General features: G+C 46.2%; 1 protein-coding gene across 5 annotated transcripts in view; it reads right to left on the bottom strand.

Moving 5' to 3' along the window:
- CCDC149 (coiled-coil domain containing 149) overlaps positions 1-24,016 on the bottom strand; it is a 95,189-nt gene that overhangs the window by 5,787 nt on the left and 65,386 nt on the right. For 4 of the 5 annotated variants that reach the window (XM_086705317.1, XM_086705315.1, XM_086705314.1 and 1 more), the window contains exons 5-12: positions 23,654-23,770; positions 22,828-23,000; positions 22,000-22,072; positions 20,493-20,577; positions 18,299-18,443; positions 8,430-8,506; positions 6,537-6,569; positions 949-1,065 (exon numbers count right to left, since the gene is read on the bottom strand). In XM_086705317.1, coding sequence (XP_086561443.1) covers positions 949-1,065; positions 6,537-6,569; positions 8,430-8,506; positions 18,299-18,443; positions 20,493-20,577; positions 22,000-22,072; positions 22,828-23,000; positions 23,654-23,770 — 820 coding nt within the window. The remainder of the gene's footprint in view (positions 1-948; positions 1,066-6,536; positions 6,570-8,429; positions 8,507-18,298; positions 18,444-20,492; positions 20,578-21,999; positions 22,073-22,827; positions 23,001-23,653; positions 23,771-24,016) is intronic. The other variant, XM_025921537.2, reaches the window with a different exon arrangement.

The following is a 24,016-nucleotide window of genomic DNA, read 5'->3' as shown; positions in this document are numbered from 1 at the left end:
TGTTAACTGGGGTTGTTGTCATCTGAACGCTTGACTGGGGCTGCGGATTCTGCTTCACGGCTGGTGGCTGGAAGGCCTCAGTTCCAGACCGCATGAACAGCATGTAGGACTGCTTGGGTATCCTCAGCACATGGCAGCCGGCTTCCTCCAGGGAGGAAGACTCAAGATAGAGACAGAAAGGAAGACCCCGTATGTCTTTTATGACCCAGCCTAGGAAGTCACATAAGGTTACTTGTGCCTTGTATTCTATTAGTCACCCAGATTAACCCTGATACGATGTGGAGGGGAATATGCGAGGGCATGAATACCAGGAAGTGAGGATCACTGGGGGCCATCCTGGAAGCTGGCGATCACACTAGGGATAAAAAAGAAGACAGACGAAACTTGGAAAGATAGGAAGGATAGATAGTTTAGCTGGGGAAACAAGACTGCCACATGGGAAGATAGCTGTATCTCACATTGTGAGATGGGCCCCTGTGGCACCCTCAACGGTACCTTCAAAACACTCTGCCTCCGGAAAGTGTGTCTGGTAGAGGAGAAACTTTTATTCTCCATTTAAATGATTCCCAGGACACTTAACCTGTGCCAGACAATGGGCCAAGATTTCCCTGAGGTTGGCACCATCATCTCACCATTCTATGGGTAAGGAGACGTGCAGAGGTTAGAAGTCCCACTTCTCAGAGCCAACACAATATGGGGTTGGAATATGAGCCCGACTTGTTCATATCCTGAGCCCTTTCTCTTAACCTTGATGCCACTGTTCTGAGTCCAGAGGCCTGCATTCTTTGGCCGGAAGCTCCAAACAAGACAGGCCCACAGAAACAACAGGAAATGCAAGGAATGACCCCACGGGGCCACAGAAGGGGTAGGAAGGGGAAGAACTGATGCCCACTGAGCCCCTCCTCTGTGATCAGGTAGAGACAGAGAAATCAAGGTGTGCTTACTGACCGTCCTTGGAATTCGTTTTGTTCTCAGCAGGCTGCTCGATGAACTTCAGCAGGGGAGACCTTGATCTCTGTATGGTGGGAACAGCGGGGTCGCCGAACAGTATGGTGTCCTTGCCCCCTGTCGTGGAAAAGGGGAAAATGGACACAGGATGTCACCAGTGCGGTTATAGTTACATTCACCCCACACAATGGACTGGCCGTTTGGGTGAACAAGGCACTTTCTTTAATCACAGGCCATGCCGTGGAAGAGGAATGGCTGACCGGCCCCTTCTGTAGCGTGACGACCAGGCAGGGAGGTGCAGGGTCAGCTGTCCAGTGTCCTGAGAGTCTGCTGGGACATGGCTGCCAATAAATGCCACCGTTTGTTATGTTGGCCACAAACCGAATGGCTTTGGTCTGGGTTAGGTGAGAGCACGGATAACCACTGCAGGGTGTTCGGGAGTGCAGGCTCTGGGACTGCTACACGGTTTGTGTTCTGGACCCCACCACTTGCTAGATGGCTGACTTCAGACAAGGGACTTAAGCCTCAGAGCCTTCCTCTGTAAAATGAGGAAGGACAGCACGCACCTCGCCGGGTAGTTGTGATGAAATGAACGGACTCGTGTGAAGCACTTAAGCATTTCATTAGCGCTCAGTGAATGTCACATCTTGAAATTATTGCTTTGCAGTGTAGACAGCTACATACACTCTAAACCCTTACACTAGGGGCGCCTGGGGGGCTCAGTCGGTTAAACATTCGACTTTGGCTCAGGTCATGGTCTCACGGTTTGTGGGTTCAAGCCGCAAGTCAGGCTCTGTGCTGACGGCTCAGAGCCCGGAGCCTGCTTCGGATTCTGTGTCTCCCTCTCTCTCTGCCCCTCCCCCCCCCACTTTGTCTCGCTCTGTCTCTCAAAAATAAATAAATGTAAGCAAAAATTTTTTTTAATTAAAAAAAATAAACACACTCTACTTGCCATATACACTATATTTGATTTATTTCAATTTGATCATGTAGGCTGAGTACTAACTCTGTCATGTGGACGATAGTGTCAGGTCCCCCAAATTATCACAGCTAAACTTTCACTTACAACATCTAGTCCCATACTGGCCAAACTCTTTCATCTATTAGGAACTTGTAGTATGAACACCCTAAGTGGATAGAGAAAGTTTGAGGAATGAAGAAGACCATTACAACTCTATTGTTGAGGCCATGGCAAGTTCTGGAAGTTAGGAGCAGGGAAGTGTGGCTTTGGACACAGTGCGGCTCATGGACACAGACACACAGACACAAAACACGTGGACATAAAGGGACACTGCCCAGGGGTCAGGAGGGCACGCCAAGCAGAATCCGATCCCAGACTTCTGTCCACGAGGCCTTGTGATTCTGAGGGTGGGAACTGCAGTGCCCAAAATGAAAACCCCAGGGCTATGGGTCCAGCCTGCTTAGCAGTCCAACTTTGAGCAAGACCTTTTCTTTTTCTTTCTTTCTTTCTTTCTTTCTTTCTTTCTTTCTTTCTTTCTTTCTTTCTTTCTTTCTTTCTTTCTTTTTTGGACAGTGCTAATTTTATGCTACTTTATTATTATTTTTTAAATATATGAAATTTATTGTCAAATTGGTTTCCATACAACACCCAGTGCTCATCCCAAAAGGTGCTCTCCTCAATACCCATCACCCACCCTCCCCTCCCTCCCACCCCCCATCAACCCTCAGTTTGTTCTCAGTTTTTAAGAGTCTCTTATGCTTTGGCTGTCTCCCACTCTAACCTCTTTTTTTTTTTTTTCCTTCCCCTCCCCCATGGGTTCCTGTTAAGTCTCTCAGGATCCACATAAGAGTGAACACATATGGTAGCTGTCTTTCTCTGTGTGGCCTATTTCACTTAGCGTCACACTCTAAGCAAGACCTTTTCTAACTCCAAGCTACTCAGTCTCTCTGGGGCTCACATCAGGGGCCCTAAAGCTCTGTGATTTTACTCTGCTTCAGCCTCAGCAGATCTAGAATGGTATTTCTATAAAGACGTTCCCTCCCTTAGAGAACCAGATGAACCTTGGACTGCACCCCTGAGCCCTCAGTTTGTTTACAATACTGGCTTCCCAGTAGGGAACTTCATTTCCAAGACTGTAGTAGAGAGTCCGGCATATGGGAGGTGCTTAATAAATAGCTGATAAGTGTCTGGATAAATGGGTGATGGGTTCTTGGGACTTCTGATGTCTTGGTGGGCACAGGTGCCTGCTGCTGCCTCGGGCAGATGGCATATGTTGTTAGCAGCCACAGCACTCTGGTGTCTGCTGAGGGTCATCCCAGGAGAACAGAAATCTGATAGAAGCTGATCCTGAAGCTCCCCACCAGCACAGCTAGTGTCTGATGTGGAAAAAGCTCCAGAATCTTCAGGGACACAGTCTGGAGAAGTGTCCCAAAGAGAACTGTAGATGTACAGGTTGGGATATTATTAAGAGGCCCTCAGATGAAATAAACACCATCAGGTCTCCCTTTGTGCTGCAAAGATCCAATCTGGGAACACTTTGAGGGATTAGTGGTTACTATGAACCCATAGCAGATGCCTCAGGGTGAACTTCTTTTGCTTCTCTCCATCAAGGCAACAGTTACTGTCTTCAAGTTAGGAGCAGGACTGCGTTTCTGGAGCTTTCTCTAGCAGGTAGACTTGTTCTTGCAGGAAGAGACACACTCTGCCACTCTGTGTCCCAACCAGTCTTCCAAGTCCCCTCTGCCCTGGCGGCCGAAGAATCAGAATTACCGACTGAGCTGGGAGCTGGGTGCAGCCGAGTGACTAAGGTGGCCTGAGGGCCACCTCCTCCTGGCATGAGGAATTCTCTAGGGTGCAATGTCTCTGTGGCCCTCTCCAGCCACAGAACATCATCCTTTCCACAGTGGCTCCTCAAAAATGCTGGAGCCAGCACCATGAAACCTCTCCAAGAGTCTGAGCAACAAGCATTAGCAAAGGGAAACTGAAGCCATCACTCTCCATGGCCAACCAAGGTGGGGGTTGGGGAGAAGATAAATAATACTTCCTGAAATTCCTCCCTGGAGAGATCATTTCCTGATCTGGAGGTAAAATGACAAGATTTTGTCATTCCTGCAGCGTTTGAAGGATTCAAAGGCCAATCAGAAGGCAGTCCTATCGTTTCTAAGTCTGGATTCCATCTATGCTGATGAATGTGAGCTCTAATCTGATGGTCTGCTGTCTCATTGTTTCATTTTGATGCCTCTACCCGGAGGAGGAGGGGTGAGGCCAGGTGACCCACAAGGAGTCAGACCACAGGCGGTGTGGGAGGCCACAGAGGCACCTCCGTTTGCTGGGCGTGTGAATGTCTGGGAGCGCTCTTGATTCCCTGTAACACAACATCCCTCTCTCCCTTCTCCAAAGTGTGCCAAGTACTTTCAAAATGCACACTTCCCTCCTCAGGCTGATGCTTAGAGTGGAGAAGAGGGAAGTAAAATGAAAAACTCAAGGAGCCAGGCTCTGCTCTTGCCAGGTTTTTTTCTGGCTTTCAGTGTTTCTCTTCAGAGCAGGAGCTCGTCCAGGAAACCTCCCCTCAGAGCCCCCAAGCACCCCCCCCTCCCTGCAGAGGCCAGCAAAGGGCTGGAGGGCTGAGGCTGGGGGGTGTCATTCCCTCCTGGGGGACCAGGTCAGCATCCCCTCCTTCTCGCAGGAGCCCCATGCCTTTCTGCCTCATAGGAACCGATTAAATAGTCTGGAGTGCCCTCTCCTATCCAGATGATTTCTCCATGCAGGCTGTGGCTGTTGTCGAACTTGCCTTCCCAGCAAGATCCCAAACCTTCCCCAGTTCTATCAAACGACATCAAGAGCTACATATTGTGGGCGCAGAGAGTGAGGAGGGAGAAGACACTCAGAAAACTCATTGCTTGCTCAAAGCCCAGCGGTGATCCTGGCGTGGAGCGAGGCGGAATTCACCACAGTCCTTCGGAGTCTCAGGGCAGACTCTTCTGGCTCTGAACGCCTCTTCTCCAATCCACTTTGCTTTGAAATCCAGTCCCCGGGTGATCTGACTCACCCCATTCTTCTCTTCTCTGAACTGCAGGTCCCCAGGACAGGCGGAAACACCTGAGTTCCAATACCGGCCTCGGTGGCTGTAGGTTGCCTTGTAATTCCTGAGCCTTTGTTTCCTCATCAAAAATGGAGGGGGTTGGACTAGATCAGGAAAGGGAAATGTTTTCTCTCACATGGCAACTCGAACCAAGAGGTGGCTTCCTGGGAAGCCAGTGGGGATGTCTGTTCTGAAGGCCACATATGAGATCAGTATGGAAGAGTCATGTGATTGATTAGCAATGTCTGCCGCTGATGTGGGAATGGGTGTGTTCTAATATACCCCAAGGATTTGCCATCCTTGAACCCTTTGCTCTCAGCCGTCCTTCCAGATCTGACATTTGATGACTCTTCACGTCGTTCACTCACACACACTAACACCTTTGTCACTCAGCACTTAGTTATATATCACTTCGTGCTTTCTTCTCATTGCCACATGTGTATGCATCTTGCTGCCCTAATGGGACTATGGGTTCTTGGAAGGGGGCAAGGGGCATGTCTAGAATGCCCCGTACAGAACTGAATCCACAGAGGTGCTGCTCAAAAAGGTATCAACATGCTGATGGGCTGATATATTGGAGAAGACACTGATCCTTTCAAGATGGTAGCAAATAAGAGAGAGCTAGCAATTCTCTGAAACTACGGGGACTCAGTCCCCTCCAGGTGGCTGAAACACTGATATGGCTTCACCCTGGGGAGGGGAAGAGGAGGAAGAGGTGGAGAAGACGAAAGGAAGAGAAGGAGGTGGGGGGGGGGGGTGGGAAGAGGAGAGAAGGAGAGAGGAAGGAGGAGAGTGACCCTTGCTCCACTATTTGGTGTGTTAAAAGCACACCGTCAGCAATGAGCAGATAGAAGGGCCTGATTGGATTCATATTGCAAGAGGCCCTTCCCTTGTATTTCTCACCAGCGTTTAGAAATGATCGCAAGCCATGCCTCATTGTAACATCCTTCACAAGTGTACCAGAGCAGCTCTTTCCCTTACATTAAACTGTATCTGGGGTGCCTGGGTGGCGCAGTCGGTTAAGCGTCCGACTTCAGCCAGGTCACGATCTCGCGGTCCGTGAGTTTGAGCCCCGCGTCAGGCTCTGGGCTGATGGCTCAGAGCCTGGAGCCTGTTTCCGATTCTGTGTCTCCCTCTCTCTCTGCCCCTCCCCCGTTCACGCTCTGTCTCTCTCTGTCCCAAAAATAAATAAACGTTGAAAAAAAAAATTAAAAAAAAAAAAAAAAAAAACTGTATCAGATCTGGGGAATCCCCACCGTTTTTTTTTTTTTTTTTTCCTGTCCTCTCACTTTGTGTCTATGTGGGGGCCAGATACTAGAACCAACACAGCCATGGCATAAAATCCATTTAGCTGGGTCCCTGAAAGCTAATTTTACCATTCAATATTTGCTTTGTACTAATTGAATTCTCTATTTCAATTGACTGCTCTAATCAGAAAAGTGCAATGATACAGAGAGAATGCATTCCTATTTATTTACATGCAGGGGTGTTATTAATGCACTGCTGATACCAGACCCAAACACAGATATTTTAAATAGAACATACTCCCGAATCCTATTGAAACATTGTAGCTCAGGCCTTCAGGCAGCAAAAAAGAGGAAAGAAAGAATTGTTAGTGCATAATACAGCCATTCTAACCCAGACCAAACATCACCAGAGAGAGAGAGAGAGAGAGAGAGAGAGAGAGAGAGAGAGAATTCTCAGCATTCCTTTACTTATTCAACTTCCATCTTTTTACATAAATCGTAGAAATAAAACATTGTGAAATTTCACTAAATCACTTGGAGAAAAAAAAAAAAGTCAAAACTCCAGTACAGGCACAGAAATAGCAATCTGACTGCACAAAATAAACGATAAATTTGCCTGTGTTGAAATTCAATGCAATGAAAGAAAGGCCTTCAGAGAAGATAAGGTTTTAACTGCATCAAAAGGTTCTTGTGCAAAATGGATCATTCAAATCCCCAGAATGGCACTTGCCACTAATTAGTTCTGTTAGGTCTTTTGACATCAAGTTCAAGGAATCTCTGCTAAAAATTCCAATGTATGAAACGCACTTGCAGACAAACTAAGGCAGCTATTCAGGTTTACATTAGGCAAACGTGCTGTCCACGTCCCTATGGCAATTTTCATTTCTCACACGTTACCGGGAAGCAACTGATATGATTCAAGGGTACAGGAGGCTGGTTCGTGCAGAAAGGTTAAGTAACTAAAAATATGTGTACAATGTTGCTTCTAGGGAAAGAGTGGGTGGTGGAAAATGATAAATACAAGTTTCTGGAGAGTTTAAAGCAAAGGGGAATAGCTGACGGGGGTCTCACGAAGGGGGTATTTTATCAAGACAAAGAGGATAAATATAGCTAATTAAAGTGAGGCATCAGAGTTTCCTCACACAGAGTACAGTTGTGGGAAAAAATCTCCAAAGGAAATTCTGATTTTCTTTTTTTTTTTAATTTTTTTTAATGTTTATTTATTTTTGAGACAGAGACAGAGTGCAAGTGGGGGAGGGGCAGAGAGAGAGGGAGACACAGAATCTGAAACAGGCTCCAGGCTTTGAGCTGTCAGCACAGAGCCTGACGCGGGGCTCGAACTCACGAACCGCGAGATCATGACCTGAGCCGAAGTCGGACACTTAACCGACTGAGCCACCCAGGGGCCCCAGGAAATTCTGATTTTCAAGCTGCACAAATAGGATAGGGGAAGAGAAGGGAAGAAGGTGGAACTGTTAGCTCTTATATGCATTTTTAGGAATGATAAATAGAATAAATTTTTGTCAGTTCTTATATTCAGTTTTAGATTGATGATTAAATTGTACAAACCTTTGTACATTCTTATATTCCTTTTAGGGATCATACTTAAAACGAACAAATCTTGGGGCATCTGGGTGGCTCAGGTGGTTAAGCATCCGACTCTTGACTTCCGCTCGGGTCATGACCTCACAGTTCGTGAGATCGAGCGCCATGTCGGGCTCTGCGCTGACAGCGTGGAGCCTGCTTGGGATTCTCTCTCTCCCTCTCTCTCTCTCTGCCCCTCCTCTGCTTGCTCTCATGTGTGCTCTCTCTCAAAATAAATAAACTTAAAAACATAGAATAAAATGAACAAATCTTTATAAGATACCTATGGGTAAAAAAAAAGAAAAGAAACAATTTACTACACTCACAAAGGTGAAAAATAAAGCATACACAGACACATACAATGACAATTTCTGAATTTAGGTCAGCGAAACTTGGTAAGTCCATAGATGGGAATTTGTATATTTTTATTGAGTTTTCCCGATTGTTTTCCAAAATTGATGGCTTCTAAGTTTAAAGTGCTTGTAGATTTCTCCACAACGATCTTCAAATAAAAGGACATTTAAAAAGTAGAATCTTCCTTGCAAATTATGTGAGGGCTTCCTTAAAAAAAAAGGAAAGAAAAGAATTTTCATGAAGATCTGCTTACCTGGAAGACTCCACAAACCAGAAACTTCCAGAGTTCTTAACTTTTTCTCCAATTCAGCCACCCGATTCCCTAGGATTCTGGAAAATGAGAGAAAATGGCAACAGACAGATTAATGAGTATCTTATCAGCTCTCAGGGCTGTGAGCAAGCTACTTGGGAAAACGCCGTGGTGTCCTGATAGAAAATGTTTTGATATTTAAGGTATATGCAAAAAAAGTGTGTGTGTGTGTAAAGAATATATATTATATTCATATACATTCTATTGAAAGTACATATGAAAACATATACAAACGATTAAAAAAATACTAAAATGTTGCCATGCGAGTCCTCTCCCACGTCGATTATTCCATCATTGCCCAAATATTTTACACAATTTCTATACGGGACTTTCTCACTGCTAGAGATTACAATTCATTTTGAATACCCTTAGTAGTATCACAGCTGATTCTCTGAGAGTGGATCTGAGTTCTGGAAACAACCAACTCTAACAAATAAGGTGGGTGAACATGCTCGGTAAAGTTGCTTTGAGTCAATAAAACAATAAGATCTGCCTTCTTATACCTAACCTACGTCCTACTGACGTCCCCACCCTTATTACGTAGCGTAATGCCTGGTTGATGGTAGGTGTTCGATAAACATATTTGATTACACAAAATGCCTTCCTTTTTTCAAGGCCTGTAATTATCTGTGGACGGAATTAAGAAAGAGGCATTGCAAAAGAACTTCTAGCAATTGCAGAATCACTAGAATAATTAATTATATTGCTTTCCAAGGTGACCATTCTGGCTCATTGTGACATATAGGTTCTAGAATGTATATCTAAAAGATTATGCTGTTTACTTGGAAGCCAAACTTGGTCTACATGCATGGAAAGACATAAATGTGGGCATATATTTCCCATGTTTCACTCTACGTGACATTAAATATAGTTGCGAAATGATGCCATAGTCATCTAAAACTTCAATCACTTCCCATTGGCCTGGAAATTGAAAAACCAGTCTTTATATTATTTGGGGGATTTTCTTGACCCTGCTGTGCTAACATGATGCGGAAATCACCTTCAAGGTCAAGTTTCGATTCCTTTCAGCAGGAGAAATCAGAATGCCAGAATTGTTCTCCTACCTCTCTTTACATTCCAGAGATAGCTGCACACACCCACATACATACAGAGGCATGAATATGTATATATCTGCACGTATATATATGGCTTTGGATCCGTCTTTATTTTACCTGAATTGACTTGCAGCATCTTAATTAATATTCTCTTTGAGTTCACAGAAAACTCTGACGTTACTAGATGTGGTTTTCTTCATCTAGGTACCTGGAGCTTTTCTTCTTTTCCTTAAGTCTTAAATTCTGCGAGGTCTTTATCAATTACTTTTCATTTTCACCCTATTTGTTGGGTCTATTCTGCTTTTGTGTCACCGACCCTTCAATAAACACCATTCTTCGTAATCTCGCTTTCAATATTTTGCTCAGACCTTCTGATCCAAGCTCCCTTTTCACCAGTTGATGGGTTTGAGATGCAATCACGGCAGAGTTCAAGTTGATGCCTGTTTCTTAACGAGATCAGATCATCTGTGTGTGGCTGCCTCTTGGAAAACAGAAGATAAGGCTTAACTCTTCTGTGTATACTGAAGGATGCCATCAGAACAACATCTGAAGGCGTGGTGAAGAGACATTTGGTTCTTTTTTTTTACTGATGTTCCCGGATAACACAGACCTGTCTCCCAGAAATGGGCTGAGGCGAATTTGCTGGTGTCCCCTACTTTGAGGGACCCTGCTTCTTTGTCAGCAGTGACTGTTCTCTTTGGCCTGACATAGGCATCTGATACAGAGCTGGAGGTAATAAAATGGACCAAGTGGAAACTGTACTGGTAGCAATGGTAGCAATAACGTCATCAATAACAATAGCAACCACACCACTGTTAACATGAACAGCAGAACTAATCTTTCCCGAGTCCTGGGTATGAGCCAGAGCCCGTGCTGAACACTTATTGAACTTACGTGATCTCAGCTGACCTGACAAAAACCCTGCGGGGTACACTGTATTATTATCTTCTTTTTACACATGGACCCTAAGGAACTTGCTCAAGGACACGCAGTTTATCTTCAAGGTGTATCTTTTGCCCACCCCCAGCGCTCTCTTCCAGCCCATCCCACTCGATTACGCCCATTGGGAAGCAGAGGCGCAGAAGTTAGTTAACGTGCCTGAAAGCACAAGCAAGACTCGGCTGGTGATGAATAAGGATTTGAAGTCACAGCTCGGTTTGTTGCCAAAGTGCAGGCTCTTAGCCAACACCTAACAATGGCACTTTAAAACAAGCACTCTTGGGGCGCCTGGGTGGCGCAGTCGGTTAAGCGTCCGACTTCAGCCAGGTCACGATCTCGCGGTCCGTGAGTTCGAGCCCCGCGTCGGGCTCTGGGCCGATGGCTCGGAGCCTGGAGCCTGTTTCCGATTCTGTGTCTCCCTCTCTCTCTGCCCCTCCCCCGTTCATGCTCTGTCTCTCTCTGTCCCAAAAAAAATAAACGTTGAAAAAAAAAAATTAAAAAAAAAAACAAACAAAAAAAAACAAGCACTCTTGCGTCAGGAACTAGTACTCTTTAAAAACTGTTCACGGGGCACCTGGGTGGCTCAGTTGGTTAAGCATCTGACTCTTGGTCTCAGCTCAGGTCATGATCTCATGGATGGTGAGATCAAGCCCTGCATCAGGCTCTGTGCTAACAGTGCGGAGCCTGCTTGGGATTCTCCGTCTCCCATTCTCTCTACCCATCCCCCACTCCCTCCCTCTCTCTCGCCCTCTCTCTCAAAAATAAACGAACATTAAAAAAACAAGTCTTGAACACTGTTCGTAATTGAAATATGGATGCAGCCGGGCTGACCCGAACAATATAACCCAAGATTCCTCAAATGACAAAAAAGGCTTTTCCTTGTTGGCTTCCCATTTAACAAATATGGCAGGGCGTCCACTGAATGTGGTGCGGTGCAGGGAGACAGGCGGCGGTATGCAGAGATGAAGACAGCAAAGTAGGAACAGGGTCCCTTGAATTCAATTAGACCGATTCAACGCACAATTATTGAGGCGGTAGGGGATGATGAAGGCAAGCAGCCTGGGTCCCTGTATTGGAGGGACTAAAAGTCTGGTGGGAGACAGACGTGTCCACACAGAGATACATACACAGAGCCTGTGCAAGGTCTGAATCACATCTATCAATCACTTATCCTCTTCTAGGTACTCCTCTAAGCACTGCACAGATATTATCTCCCTTAGCCCTTTGCAACAACCAGTGAGGCAGCCCTTAGTAAGTTTAGTTTGTATGTGAGGGAACTGAGATTCAAAGAGGCCAGCTAGCTTGTCCAGGGTGACGCAGCTGGTAAGTGGAAGGTCCAGAATCAGAACCTGGCCCTGAACGTACACAAGCACTTACGGAGAACTGCAGACAAGAAGTGGAGTCAAGGAAAGATGGATCCAGAGTGGTTTTTAGGGACTCGGCTCATGAATGATCTTGTTGCCATGTTGAGAATGGTGAGACTTTTATACACTGGCAACAGGGAAAGACTGGAAGGTTTTAAGCAGAGAAGCAGCATAATGGCGTTTAGGGAAAGTATTCTTGATGTGGAGTTGAGAATGAACTGCACCAAGTATGAGCAGGAACAGAAAGACCAGTCAGAAGGGTGGTGCCCAAGTCAGCGATGGTGGGGGCCCCAAACAAGCCACTGGGGATGTGGGAAGTCAACCAAAAGGAGTAATAACATGGAGGTGGGTGAGGAATTTGAAGTGCCGACAGGATATCCATGTAGACAGCTGGCCACGTGGGAGAAGCAAAGTCTGGGAGTGCAGAGAGGAGCACGTAGGCTGGGGAGTAGGTCTGCTCACCAGCAGAGTGTGAGAAGCCAGAGGAATAGGAGTCTCGAGTACCTCCCACATGAGGGAAGAAGGGACTCGAGAGGCACAGGTAGACCGGGAAGAGGAGAACCAGGCAAGGTGGGACCTACAAGCCAAGAGGAGAGAGTGTTCCAGGTGGGACGGTGTGGTCAATATTGCCTCATTCTAGAAAGCGGTCACACTGGCTGAAAAAGTCCACCGAGAACATGTGCCTGACCCTTGAGAGAGATGTTTTAGGATGGTGGAGAGGGTGAAACCCAGAATCCAAGTGACAGGGTTGAGAGAAGCAGACTAGGAGAAACTTTAGGCGGTGAATACAGATGACTCTTCGAGTAGTTTAGCAGGGAATGGAAGGAGACAGCTAGGGCAGTAGCTTGAGGCATAAACAGGTTTGAGAGAGGTGTTTTTGTTTTTTGGGTTTTTTTTTTTTTTTTGTAGGATGGGGGAGATTTTAAAATAAGGTTTTTATTTAGCTATGGTTTGTTTTGGGGGGAGGGATTTCGGCATATGTTTGCCTAGTGGTCTAGGAAATTCCCCAAGATGCCAGGCCTCTAGACAGATTTTCAGTAGTAGTTTCTGATAGTGACAACCTCACAGGAGATCTGCAAAGACAGAACTAACTCAGGAGCTGACCACCACGGTACGTCTGCTCTTGCTCTGCAGACAACACAGGGAGCAGAAATTCCAGAGTGAGGGCCCCCGGGGAGAACCTGGTCCAAAGAGGAAGAAGGGACTATGGCTCTACACACGCCTGGCAATAACCCTACCCCCACCTCCACCTCAGGGAGCCTCCTTTTGAATCTCCACTCTGACCCATGAGAGCTCACCCTGCTATCAATATCTTGAACTTCCAAGCTACTTGCCATTGGCCAGGGAAGGGGCGGCGCAGTAAAAACAGTGTGAGCACAGCAGGAAGGGTAGTGAGAGACCAGCGTGTCCTTATTTATTCACCACCACCACCACCACCAGCACCCAACCACCGGCAAAGCGCTGCCTGGAAAACTGAATGTGGCGTTCAGGAAAATAGGACTTCAACACCTGCCCCTTCCACGACTGCTTTGCTACCTGTTGTTAGGTCACATGAACCTCATCCCTTCTTTGGCAAGCGTCAGACAACTGCCAGCTCTTTGGTGATAAGCACCTCAAGCCAAACTGGATTCATCAGTTCTTCAAGATGGCTCCCACTGGGCCTTCTCCAAGTGGGGGGAAACTGTCGGGCAGCAGAAGGCCAGTAGGGGGAGCACACGCTTACAGAACAGAATATTCTCACAATGCTCCACCAACCCAAAACTATTTTATTACTTTAGTCACAAGGGGCCCACTCAACAGGGATAACAGCAAGCAGACCAAGTTCAGATTCTATTCCTAGTTCCCACTCCATTTGTTGTCTAATTAGTTCCTTTACATGCTCCCAAATAAAACATTTATTGAAAGTATGAAACTTAAGACCTTCTAAGTATTAAAAATGGCACATTAGGTACTTTATGTACTGATATGAAGCAATCTTCAAGATCTATTGTTACGGGGGGAAAAAAAGGCAAGGTGCAAAACAGTGAAAAAAATGTTTTTTGGTGAATACTAGCTACCATTTGTAAAAAGAAAGAAGGACGGAAAGAAAGAACAGAAAAGAAAGAATATCTCTATATAAATATACATGAGTATTTATATGCGTCTATGTAAATATATTATACACTTACTTACATATGCATCCTTGGAAAGGATACGTAAGAAATAAGAAATGGTGGTTTCTTCCAGGAAAGGAGTTGGGTGGCTGAGTGATAGTAGTAACCAATGGACATATTGTTATTTAACCTTTTAAAATTTGCACCACGAGATGGCACAAAATTATTAAACAATAGTTGAAAATGAAAAGGTGCATTACAACAAAATCAAACCTGGCAAAAGGAACATGTCTGTTTCTCAACAGAGGGTGAGAGCCCACGCAGCCTGGGGGGGGGGTGTGCTGGCTGTGCGGGTTATGGTAGGAACGCGTTAGGGAATCAGTGTGTTCCAACAGGTGGGAGTGTCAGGCTGATGGCTTGGGGTCCCTGAGTTTGGCAGGCAGCGGGACTCTGCTTTAAAAGTCCAGCCTTCTCCTGAAACCAATATCACACTATATGTTAACGAACTAGAATTTAAATAAAAACTTGCAACAAACAAGCAAAAAAATAAAAGTCCAGCTTAAGTGGAGGCTTGTGATGTGTTCAGCTGGAGGGCAGGTATGAGAGCGCTGGGGCTGGAGGCTGTGCAGGAGGAACTGGGGTCTGAGGCTGGAGGATAGATGGGAAGGTCTTCCCAAGGAACAAGTGATAGTCTGGTGGGGACAAAGCAGGGGGGCAGGGGTGACATGTGCACTGAAGGCCCATGGCAAGGACTTGAAATACATACTGAATGCATGAAAACCATGAAGAGTATTAAGGGAGTAGGAACAGGGGCGCCTGGGTGGCTCAGTCAGCTGGGCGTCCGACTTCAGCTTAGGTCACGATCTCAGTTTATGAGTTTGAGCCCCGTGTCAGCCTCTGGGCTGACAGCTCAGAGCCTGGAGCCTGCTTCGGATTCTGTGTCTCCCTCTCTCTCTGTCCTTCCCCTGCTCATACTCTGTCTCTCTGTCTCAAAAAAAAAAAAAAAAAAAGAAGAATAAAAATAAACCCTTAAAAATGATTTTAAAAAGGTGGGGGGGAATAGGTACAAAGGATTAGAAGATAGTTTCGTCATCCATTCATTAAATAATCATAAGTACCTGCTATGGGCCCAGCACTATTCTACGTCCTGGGAGAGACCAGTGATTCTAATGGATAAACATTCTGGTCTTGGAACAGCTTCAACCTGCATGATGTGGAGGTTTGTGGAGCCGGGATGTCAGGATGGGGGGAAGACTCCATTAAATATTCTTCCAATCATGCTTTAAATGGCTGCATAATATCCTCTCTTAGGCCTAACCAGTCTCCAACATAAAAATACTTGGGTTGTTTCTGTTTTTTTTCCCTCTTATAAACAAATCTATGGTGAACATCTTATGTATGCATCTTAGGGAATCATTCCGATCTTTTTTGCCTTTGGATAAATTCCTAGATGCAGACCATGTAGGTCAAAGGGCACAAGCACTTTGAAGGTTTTTTTTTTTTTTTTTTTTTTTTGAGAGAGAGAGACGGAGAGAGCAGCGGAGGGGCAGAGAGAGAGAGAGGAGAGAGAGAATCCCAAGCAGGCTCTGCATTGTCGGCACAGAGCCCCACACGGGGCTCACGCTCATGAACCGAGATCATGATCTGAGCGGAAATCAAGAGTCAGACGCTTGACTGACTGAGCCACCCAGGCACCCCCTGAAGGGTCTTAAAGCGAACTAAGGAATGATGGCCCAAGTCGAGGACAAGGTCGAGACTGTGAATGTGAAGAGCTGAAGGGTATCAGGGGGAAGCTGTCAACCTAGCAGCTGGCCATGTGGGTCTTGCTCTTGATGGTGAAGTGGGGACATGACTTCTGAGAAGAGCCTGAAGAGAGCCAGAGGTAAAGATTGGCGGGGGGGGGGGGGTGGGGGGGGGGAAGGATTGCCCCCCCCTCCCAGGTAGGGAAGAAGAGCAGAAGACCTGCAGAGGGGATGCCTGGGCGGCTCAGTCGGTTGAGCGACCGACTTCGGCTCAGGTCATGATCTCGCGGTTTGTGAGTGTCGAGCCCCGCGTCAGGCTCTGTGCTGACAACTCAGAGCCTGGAGCCTGCTTCGGATTCTGTGTCTCCCTCGCTCTCTGCCCCCTCCCCCCGCTCATGCTCTGTCTCTGTCTCTCTCTCTCTGTCAAAAATGAATACACATAAAAAAAAAAGAAAAGAAAAGAAAAGAAAAGAAAAGAAAAGAAAAGAAAAGAAAAGAAGTCCTGGCAGAGGCCTGGGGTGGAAGGGGAGGAACGCGGAGCGAATCGAGGGGAAGAGGCAGTGGAGAAAGTCAGAGGAATTCTGAGAGAGCAGTGCAAGACGGGAACTGGGATGCAGAGAAACTGGAAAAGAAACAGACTCAGAAAGTGGGGCTTGGCGGGGACTGGAGACCCTGCTGTGGAAAATTTGGGAAGAAGTCTTGGGAGGTGTTGAAGCGTAGGTGGTCTTTATTTCCCTTGCACGGCAGCCCCTCCCCCCTAGGCAGTGTGTGCGAAGATCCAGAACCCTGACACCCCCTCCTCTCCCTCCAGAATGACCCCCCCCGCCCCCCCCCCCCCCCGGCCGAATCTGCATTTCTAAACAAGTGCCTCCAGGTAATTCTGACAGAGGTGCCCCCCCCCCACACACACACACTTTGAGGGGGTGGCTGTTGAAGAACTAAAAGTGTCCTTATTCACAAGTACACTAGGTAAGCGGAATTTGAGGGGAGCTGCAGAGTGCGGAAAGGCTTTGGGGGTTCAGGGAGCTCTGTGTGGTTTCTGGGTGAAGAGGCAGGAGCCAGAGGAGGGGCAGACGTTGAACAGGTGGGAGGAGGAGTGCACAGGAGACTTTTTGGTGTGGACCAACAGGAGGGCGGGCCAGTGTGTTTCCCAGAGATGGGGGAGAGGGTGGAAGGCGCTGGTTCCATCCGAGAGTAAGTCTTGGGCTTCATGGTGAGTAGCATCTATGTTCTCGGTCAAAGAGAAGCCGAGGCTGCCTGCTGAGAATAGTCTAGGGTTTAGAAGACCTGACAAGTTTTGAAAGAGCCCCAGCGGGTGCTTTATAGGAGTCAGTGAGGACAAAGAAGGCTCGTGTGGAACACGGGTAGCTGCAGGGGATTCTTCCTGAATAAAATAGACCTGGTACCTATTCTGGGGAGATTTCCGTTTCTTCTCCCTCCCCTGAGAAGTATCTGAATTTTAGCACCTGACTGTTTCATTCCTTGGTTAAGATTTCTTTTAAGAGAATTTTAAAAACTTCCTCTGTCAATAAATTACCCTTGTCATCCCTCTGAGATTGCCCAGACTCCCTCCACTGCTCTCTGCCTTCTTTTACATATATCTTCATCTCCTGTGTGATCTTCCCTTCACTCCTTGCTTCCCTCTCTCTCTCTCTCTTTTTTTTTTTCTATTTTGTTTTTACAATACTCTCAATCACTTTCCGGTTGCCTCTCTCCCTGTGCCCCCCCGCCCTCGCCAGGACCCTGATTCCCTCATCCCTCTCCTCCTTGCTGGAAGCCTGCTCACTCGTTCCACGCCTTCATTTCGGTTCTGTGAGTAGGTTTTATAAGCAGGACCCGCTACGTGAAAGATGGAAACGCAGGCCTCTTCGTTAGACAGTGATGAAGGATTTCAAGATGGCGACAGGGGGGCCCTGGACCAAGTGTGGGGCCTTTCTTGAGCATGGCCGCCCGCCCTTGGAACCAGCTCTGTTTGCAGTGTTTATTGCTTTAACTTATTGTATATTCACCATCGTCTGAACACCTCCAATTCCTCATGCGTCTCTAATTGCTATTTTAACTTGCTTGATGTTGCCCCTCGTAGTCAATATGTTTGTAAAAACCAACACACTGTGTTTTGACTGTAGTTCTGTCCCACCACCGTTTCTGCTTATCTGGAAGAGTGACGCAACACTCCCTTCTGGGCCCGGCTGGCTGCCTGTGGAAATTGACGCTTGATGTTCCTCTCTGTCCGAACCTCTCAAAGTCATGCTGGAGGCTACGATGGCACTGAGGAGGTGCCTCCCCTGAAGGAAACCTTGCAGGAGAGGTAGGTTACATTCCCCAGGCAATGGCACTACCCAAATCACCCGTGTAATATGCATTTCTCAGTGAGTGGCTCAGAGTAAGTGTTCAATATGTAATGACAGGTAGTATTTCCTCACCCAAATCTGGCGAATGGCCAAGATGTTGTCATAATGCAGATGGACCATTCCAGTTTAGTTAAGTTTCCTTAACGTGAGGGCTCCCCTGCTTCCCCCAAAGGCCTGCAGACCCACCCGGCCGCCACCCACTGCTGGTAGGTAGACAGTGTCCCACCTCTCTCCCACCCACCGCCCACCCAAGGGTTTATCTACATACTTGCTGGTCTGCCTCTGGTGCTGGATGACCATGTTTTTCTCGTGGATTGTCTCTAGTAGGGCCGTTGCCAGAGATTTCAGATCAGAAATGGACTGTGGAGTAGCTGGGAGACTGCACCCATGATCCTCAGACAACAGATCCTGAACTAGGTGGGATTAAAGTTTACAACTCAGTGTTAAGTCCTTCTGAAACGCTGGAATGCAAACCAATGTCCATTCTTCCTGGATAACAAAGCTGGGATACGTTCCCAGCTCCTAAATGCTACGATGTTGTACTGAAGAATCCGCATCAAGTGTCAAAAGTAAAACAAAACAAAATTCAGCATGAGGGGTAAACGGAAAGAAAAAGGAGGAAGTTCTCGTGGACTTTTACCAACAACGTTTTAAAAGGATAATAATAATCTTCTGTATTTGTCCAATCTTTTGCCCTTTCAAAACATTTTCATACTAACTCATTTGAGGCTGAAAATTAAAAACAAAAAAAAGAAAAAAAAACTCACCTGGGAAGTATTATGTATTCCCATTTCACAGACAGGAATGCAAGGTGGTAATGGGTTAAAAATATTAGCTAAAGGTCACACAGCCTCGCAAATGGTCATGAGTCTGGTCCTGAGCTCCTCGCTTTGTGGCAAAGTTTCCTACGATGTGGTATGCTCGGTGGGTGGGAAGATCATATAGGGCATTACTTAAAATACAAAATATATTTTGGGCACGCATGTTTTTAGGAACTAAGAGTCACCACAAAAGAGATACCACTTGGACTTGCTTACCAGACAGAAACAAATAAATCTCACTGTCTACCTTTGAGCATCACTTCCTATATGCTTTTATGCAGGTACACAAATTCATACATTTTTCTTTGAAAATGGGAAAAAGCTCTTCTTTTTGCACTTAAGCCTATTCCTCATCATTAATATTTTTTAAAACATAAAATAGAGTGGCTGCTTGCTAGCCCATATATAAAATATAGAGTAACTTCTTTAATTACTGTTGGACATTTATGTTATTTCTATGTGGGTTTTTTTGGGGGGGGTTTGTTTTTATTTTAAGTAATGCAGGAAGAGCTTTCTTCAAGCAATAAGTTTTTCATACATCTGTCATTATTTCTTGCTGCTCAAAGGAGATGAGTTCAAGGCTTTTTGATATAGGTGGCCAAAGGGTTATCTAGAAAGGCCGTGCCAGGTTTACTGCTTGGCCATGGCTGGCATTCCCCACGTCAGCGCAAGGCTGGATCTCACCATTCAAACATGTTTGGCTGTCAGGGGTACCCAGGGCTAACCTCACATGAGCCACTCCATATTTCTGTGGAGTATTGTGGTTTTCTGTTTAAAAACAATTCTAGGGTTTCCTTTTTTCAGTCAAGTGGAAAAACAAAAGTTGCTTGGACAAGTGTCTTGGTTATTAGGTGGGCTGGAGATTCAGCACTTTTTTCTTTCTTTTTTTTTCCCCAGCCACTGTAGCTCTGATTAAGACTGCCGCCTGATTGTTCTGGTCTGCACGGCCGGCAGCCCGAGAGTGGGCCAGTCGAGCGTGTTCAACCTGAGGCTCACGTTGAGAACTGAATTCCCAAATATTAAGTGTCAGAAGCAAGCTCTCTGCTATTTATTCCCCTGGACTGTTCCTGGAAGATCATTATTTTTCATCAGAATCGACAAGGAGGAGGAACAAAATTGCAATCAATAAAAGCTTCTTTGAAAAAGGCACATGTTCCATGATAAAATGATTTCAGCAGCTATGAGACTTTTCTATTCTGGTCACAGAGGCCAGGAAAAGGAGAAACTCGATGAGGCTGGAACATGTACTCAGTGATGCTAAACTGGTGATGAGAGGGTAGGGGGAAGCATTCTTGAAAGAAGAGCCCAGTGGAGGGGAACAGATGCAAATGGGGTCCCGTCATTAGAAAAACATCTAATGTAGAGGTTCTCAAAGCAGGATCCCGGAACAGGCCATCAGCATCACCTGGGAACACTTAAGAAATGCATATTCTCTGCACTGCCCCCCCTCCAGACCTACTAAACCAAAAACTCTGTGTGTGGAGGGGACAGTAATCTGTGATTTCACAAGCCTTCCAGGCAATGCTGATGCAGAGACAGGTTTGGGAAGGTTGTCTTAAGAACCGCTTGGTTCCCAACCCATAAACCGAGATGTAGACCCACAGCCCCAGCACCGGATTGTCATCAGAGGTCGAATCATACCTTGCTTTGCAGACAAGACTCCAGTTAGCGCACTGCTGCTGGATTTACTCTGGCCTTTTGAGTTTTTCCGTCTCTCGAGAGCATTCTAAAGCATTAGGAAAAAATATAAATCTCTATCAAAAACGCCAAATAATAGAAAAATACCTCCTTATAGTAGATGCATCCTCCCATCTGGCACGCAAGAACCCTGGCAAACTCCAGATGCGGACTCAACTTTTAAAATTCTGAGTCCCTGCCGAAGAGTTATGAAATGTATGCATCTGGTAAAGAGGTTTTTTTTTTTGTTTTTTTGTTTTTTTTTAAGTTGGTGCCCAGCAGAATGACAGTCATTACCTTCTCCTATATATAAAAGGCACTCCGTGCATATTTGTTAAATTAAATCAAATCTGAAGCAAGAATTCCATCTAATGTGTGAAGTCACTAGTTATGGAAACCCCTTCTGAATAGACATGAGATGGAGAACAGGTTTACTTCCATACACCAATGCCAAAAGATCGTTATTAGTATTTGGAAGGCTTCCGTGGCTGGGCTGGAAGAAGACACGGTCAAAGAATGACATCGGTCACGGACACAAGATTAGGAAGTGTGAATGTGAACCAGAGTGCCATTCTGACAACAGACCCTTACGTTAAAATTGATATGCACTGTCTAGCCAATGCTTAGCACGTAGAAGAACCGAATAAAGGCTGTTAAATGAATGCATACACACATTTTTTAAATGTATGTATTAATTATACAACTTTAAAAGCTGTATTCTTCTTTGGCTCCATGCGTATATATAGACTGACGTAAAGTGTGGCCCCCACCGCATGGAAGAGGACGAACAGTGTAGAGACTTCTGAGGAAAAAAGCTAACGTCAAAAGCCAGGAAAACGAGAAGGTTCTCCCAAGCATCGAGACTGCTGTAAAACTTCACCCTCAGGAAGAGAAATCAATCTATTTTCAAAGCAGAGAAGCCCAGGAGACGTTTCTAATTATAACGCTCACAACGAACATCTGCAGAAATAGATATTATCAAGCTAATGGTGCCGGAATTAGTCTAAACAACAGTGGGAGAATTTAAACATTCTGTCCTTTTAGTGTGACGTGAACATTGTCTCTCGGATCGTGATTTCCCAATCTCTGTTTCTTTCTCGCTCAGAAACCATTTTCTTAGGGATGATTATGCGACAAATAGCGTCTGATGGCAGCATATTGCACAGAAAAGCTGCGGAAAAAGCGCTAATTCTACGTGCACCGAGGCCGTAACGTGGCCGTGTCCAGATTCGGGTGGTCTCTGTGTGCCCTGTCCCAGTAACGGCAACAGAAGGGACTCTTGCAAGAGCTGTTTCTGTTGTGTTTGTCGTTTGGGGTATAATTCTTCCTGGTTACCTCAGTTAAAGCTCTTATTCTGTCTGGGAGGGGAGGCAAGTACTCAAACGTCTTTGGCACATAAAAGGGAATTAAAATAGAATGGCATTTAGATGCGCGATAATGAATCATCACTAGTGTCACCATGACTTTCTACCTTGTACTTGGCAATGTTTGATTTCAAGAGGTTGACCTCTTCATGAAGTTGCTTTAGTCTCTCTTGAAGGTACCTAGAAAAGAAAACATTCAACTAGGGAGTGTTTGGGGACAAGATAAAAAAAATACACTCAAGTAGGAGAGGGGAAAAAAAAGAAAAGGACACATCCCAAGAGCCATCTTTTACATATAATGCCTTCTCACCACCAAAAGGAGGAGAAAAATGCATCTTTGTGACCTCTTCTTAAATGGATGCGATCAAGGTCAAATATGCCCAAATCACAGAAACCCCACTTTAGAACAGCCTTCTGCAGAGATCCCCTACGGGATATCAACACAGTTTCCACATAATTCTCATTAAGATGATTCCACTGGGAAGGCAGGCAGGAAGAGGCGACACAAGACATAACATGAAGTTAGACACACACACGCACACGCACAAACACACACACACACACACACACACACACGCGCGCGCGCACTGAAACTTGCCTCGGGGAAGAGAAACAGCTACGGGAATTTCTCAATTTATTTTCTTATTCGTTTGCCCCTCCTTGATAGCAATACCGAGCAGCTCTTGCTGGCTCCCTACCCCTCCTGCCCAACTGGGGAGTGGGGAGGGCAGGGGGAGAGAGAGGAGAGAGAGAAGGGGGTTCGTATGTAGGCATATAGGTATGTGGTGCTTCCTTTCTGACTTTCAGAACTCATCCATGACCCTGACGTCACCATTTTAGCGCTGAGACTTCCCTTCCATTGTAAGGCAATTCCCTCAAACTTCACTAGGGCTGCAGATGGCCCCCTGAGCACCCGCGGGGGCATGGCCACTTGCCTATTCTCCATGCAGAGGGCATCCACGTCGATGAGACGGTTCTCGTGCCCGCCCAGGATACGGTTTAGCTCCTGGTTGAGCCTCTCCACTTTGTCCTGGTAGGAAGACCGCTCCTCTTTCACATCCTGAAGCTCATCCACAGAGGCCTGTAGGTCATGCTCCAGAGACTCAATCTGAAACCAATAAAAGCTTAAGGGAAGGGACAGACTTCCTGCCCGACACTCATGATGTCTGAGATAGGATGAGTGCCACCTGGAAGCAGAACCCACCCCCTCCCAGCGGCAGCTCGCCCCCAAGCCGGAGGCTCCGAGAGGGCAAATCCAGACGCTGAGAAGGGCAGCCGGTGTCTTACACACGCATACTTTTTCAAGCTTCTCGAGACGCAGAAATCTTGTCCTGTTCTTCGAAACCAATGAGCAAAAGAAGGAAGGGAAGTCTAGGCTCTCTTCCTCGTTCCCTAAATAGGGCTCTGTACCCTTTGAGATTCTACCTGAAAAGCATCGCTCGGCATTTCAGGAAACTTGCAGATTAAGGTCAGGGGGTCACGTTTTGTCCTTGTCTATACTGAGTGTGTGTGTGTGTGTGGGGGGGGTGCGTTTCTTTCGTTCAGAACAATGGCATCCAAAGTAGGAGGGCACACGTGCAGGAAGCCCGGACCCCAAGAGGGAGGCTTGGAACTCGCAGAGCACAGAGGAAGTGAAAGCATGCATTACACCCTCTTCTGCCTCTGACTAGCATCCCAGGCACGTCACCCTCTCTGAGGAACAGGGGACAGAGTCCGACCGTACAAACACATCCCCCACTCGTAACAGATGTTAGCAATAACCTGCTCCTTGGCTCTCTCCAGCTGCTGAACCAAGTCTTCACGCTCATGAGCTGCGAAGTGTCGCACGCCAATTTCTTCGTCTCCGAGCCTCTGTTTGGCAATTGTCATTCTCAAGAGCTGCATTTTCCATTGATAGCAAAGGAAAGGAGAGAGAGAGAGGGAGACAGAGAGAGAGAGAATGGGTGTATGTGTGTTAAAATGAATAGATCCAAACAAATACTCAAGCATATTGGGCAGAAAATTTTGGAAGGTAAGACTTTTCAAGATATACTAAGGAAGGGCACAAGACAAAGAAACTTCTTGACAGTATCATGAATTTAAAAAACCAAATATAATATATATTATACTTTGTACACACATGCA

Source organism: Puma concolor, chromosome B1 (assembly GCF_028749965.1).
Source record: "Puma concolor isolate L17-30 chromosome B1, mPumCon1.1.hap2, whole genome shotgun sequence".
NCBI classification, from domain to species: Eukaryota; Metazoa; Chordata; class Mammalia; order Carnivora; family Felidae; genus Puma; species Puma concolor.
The sequence above is the reverse complement of the archived record's forward strand: the minus strand, read 5'-3'. Positions and strand labels throughout refer to the sequence as shown.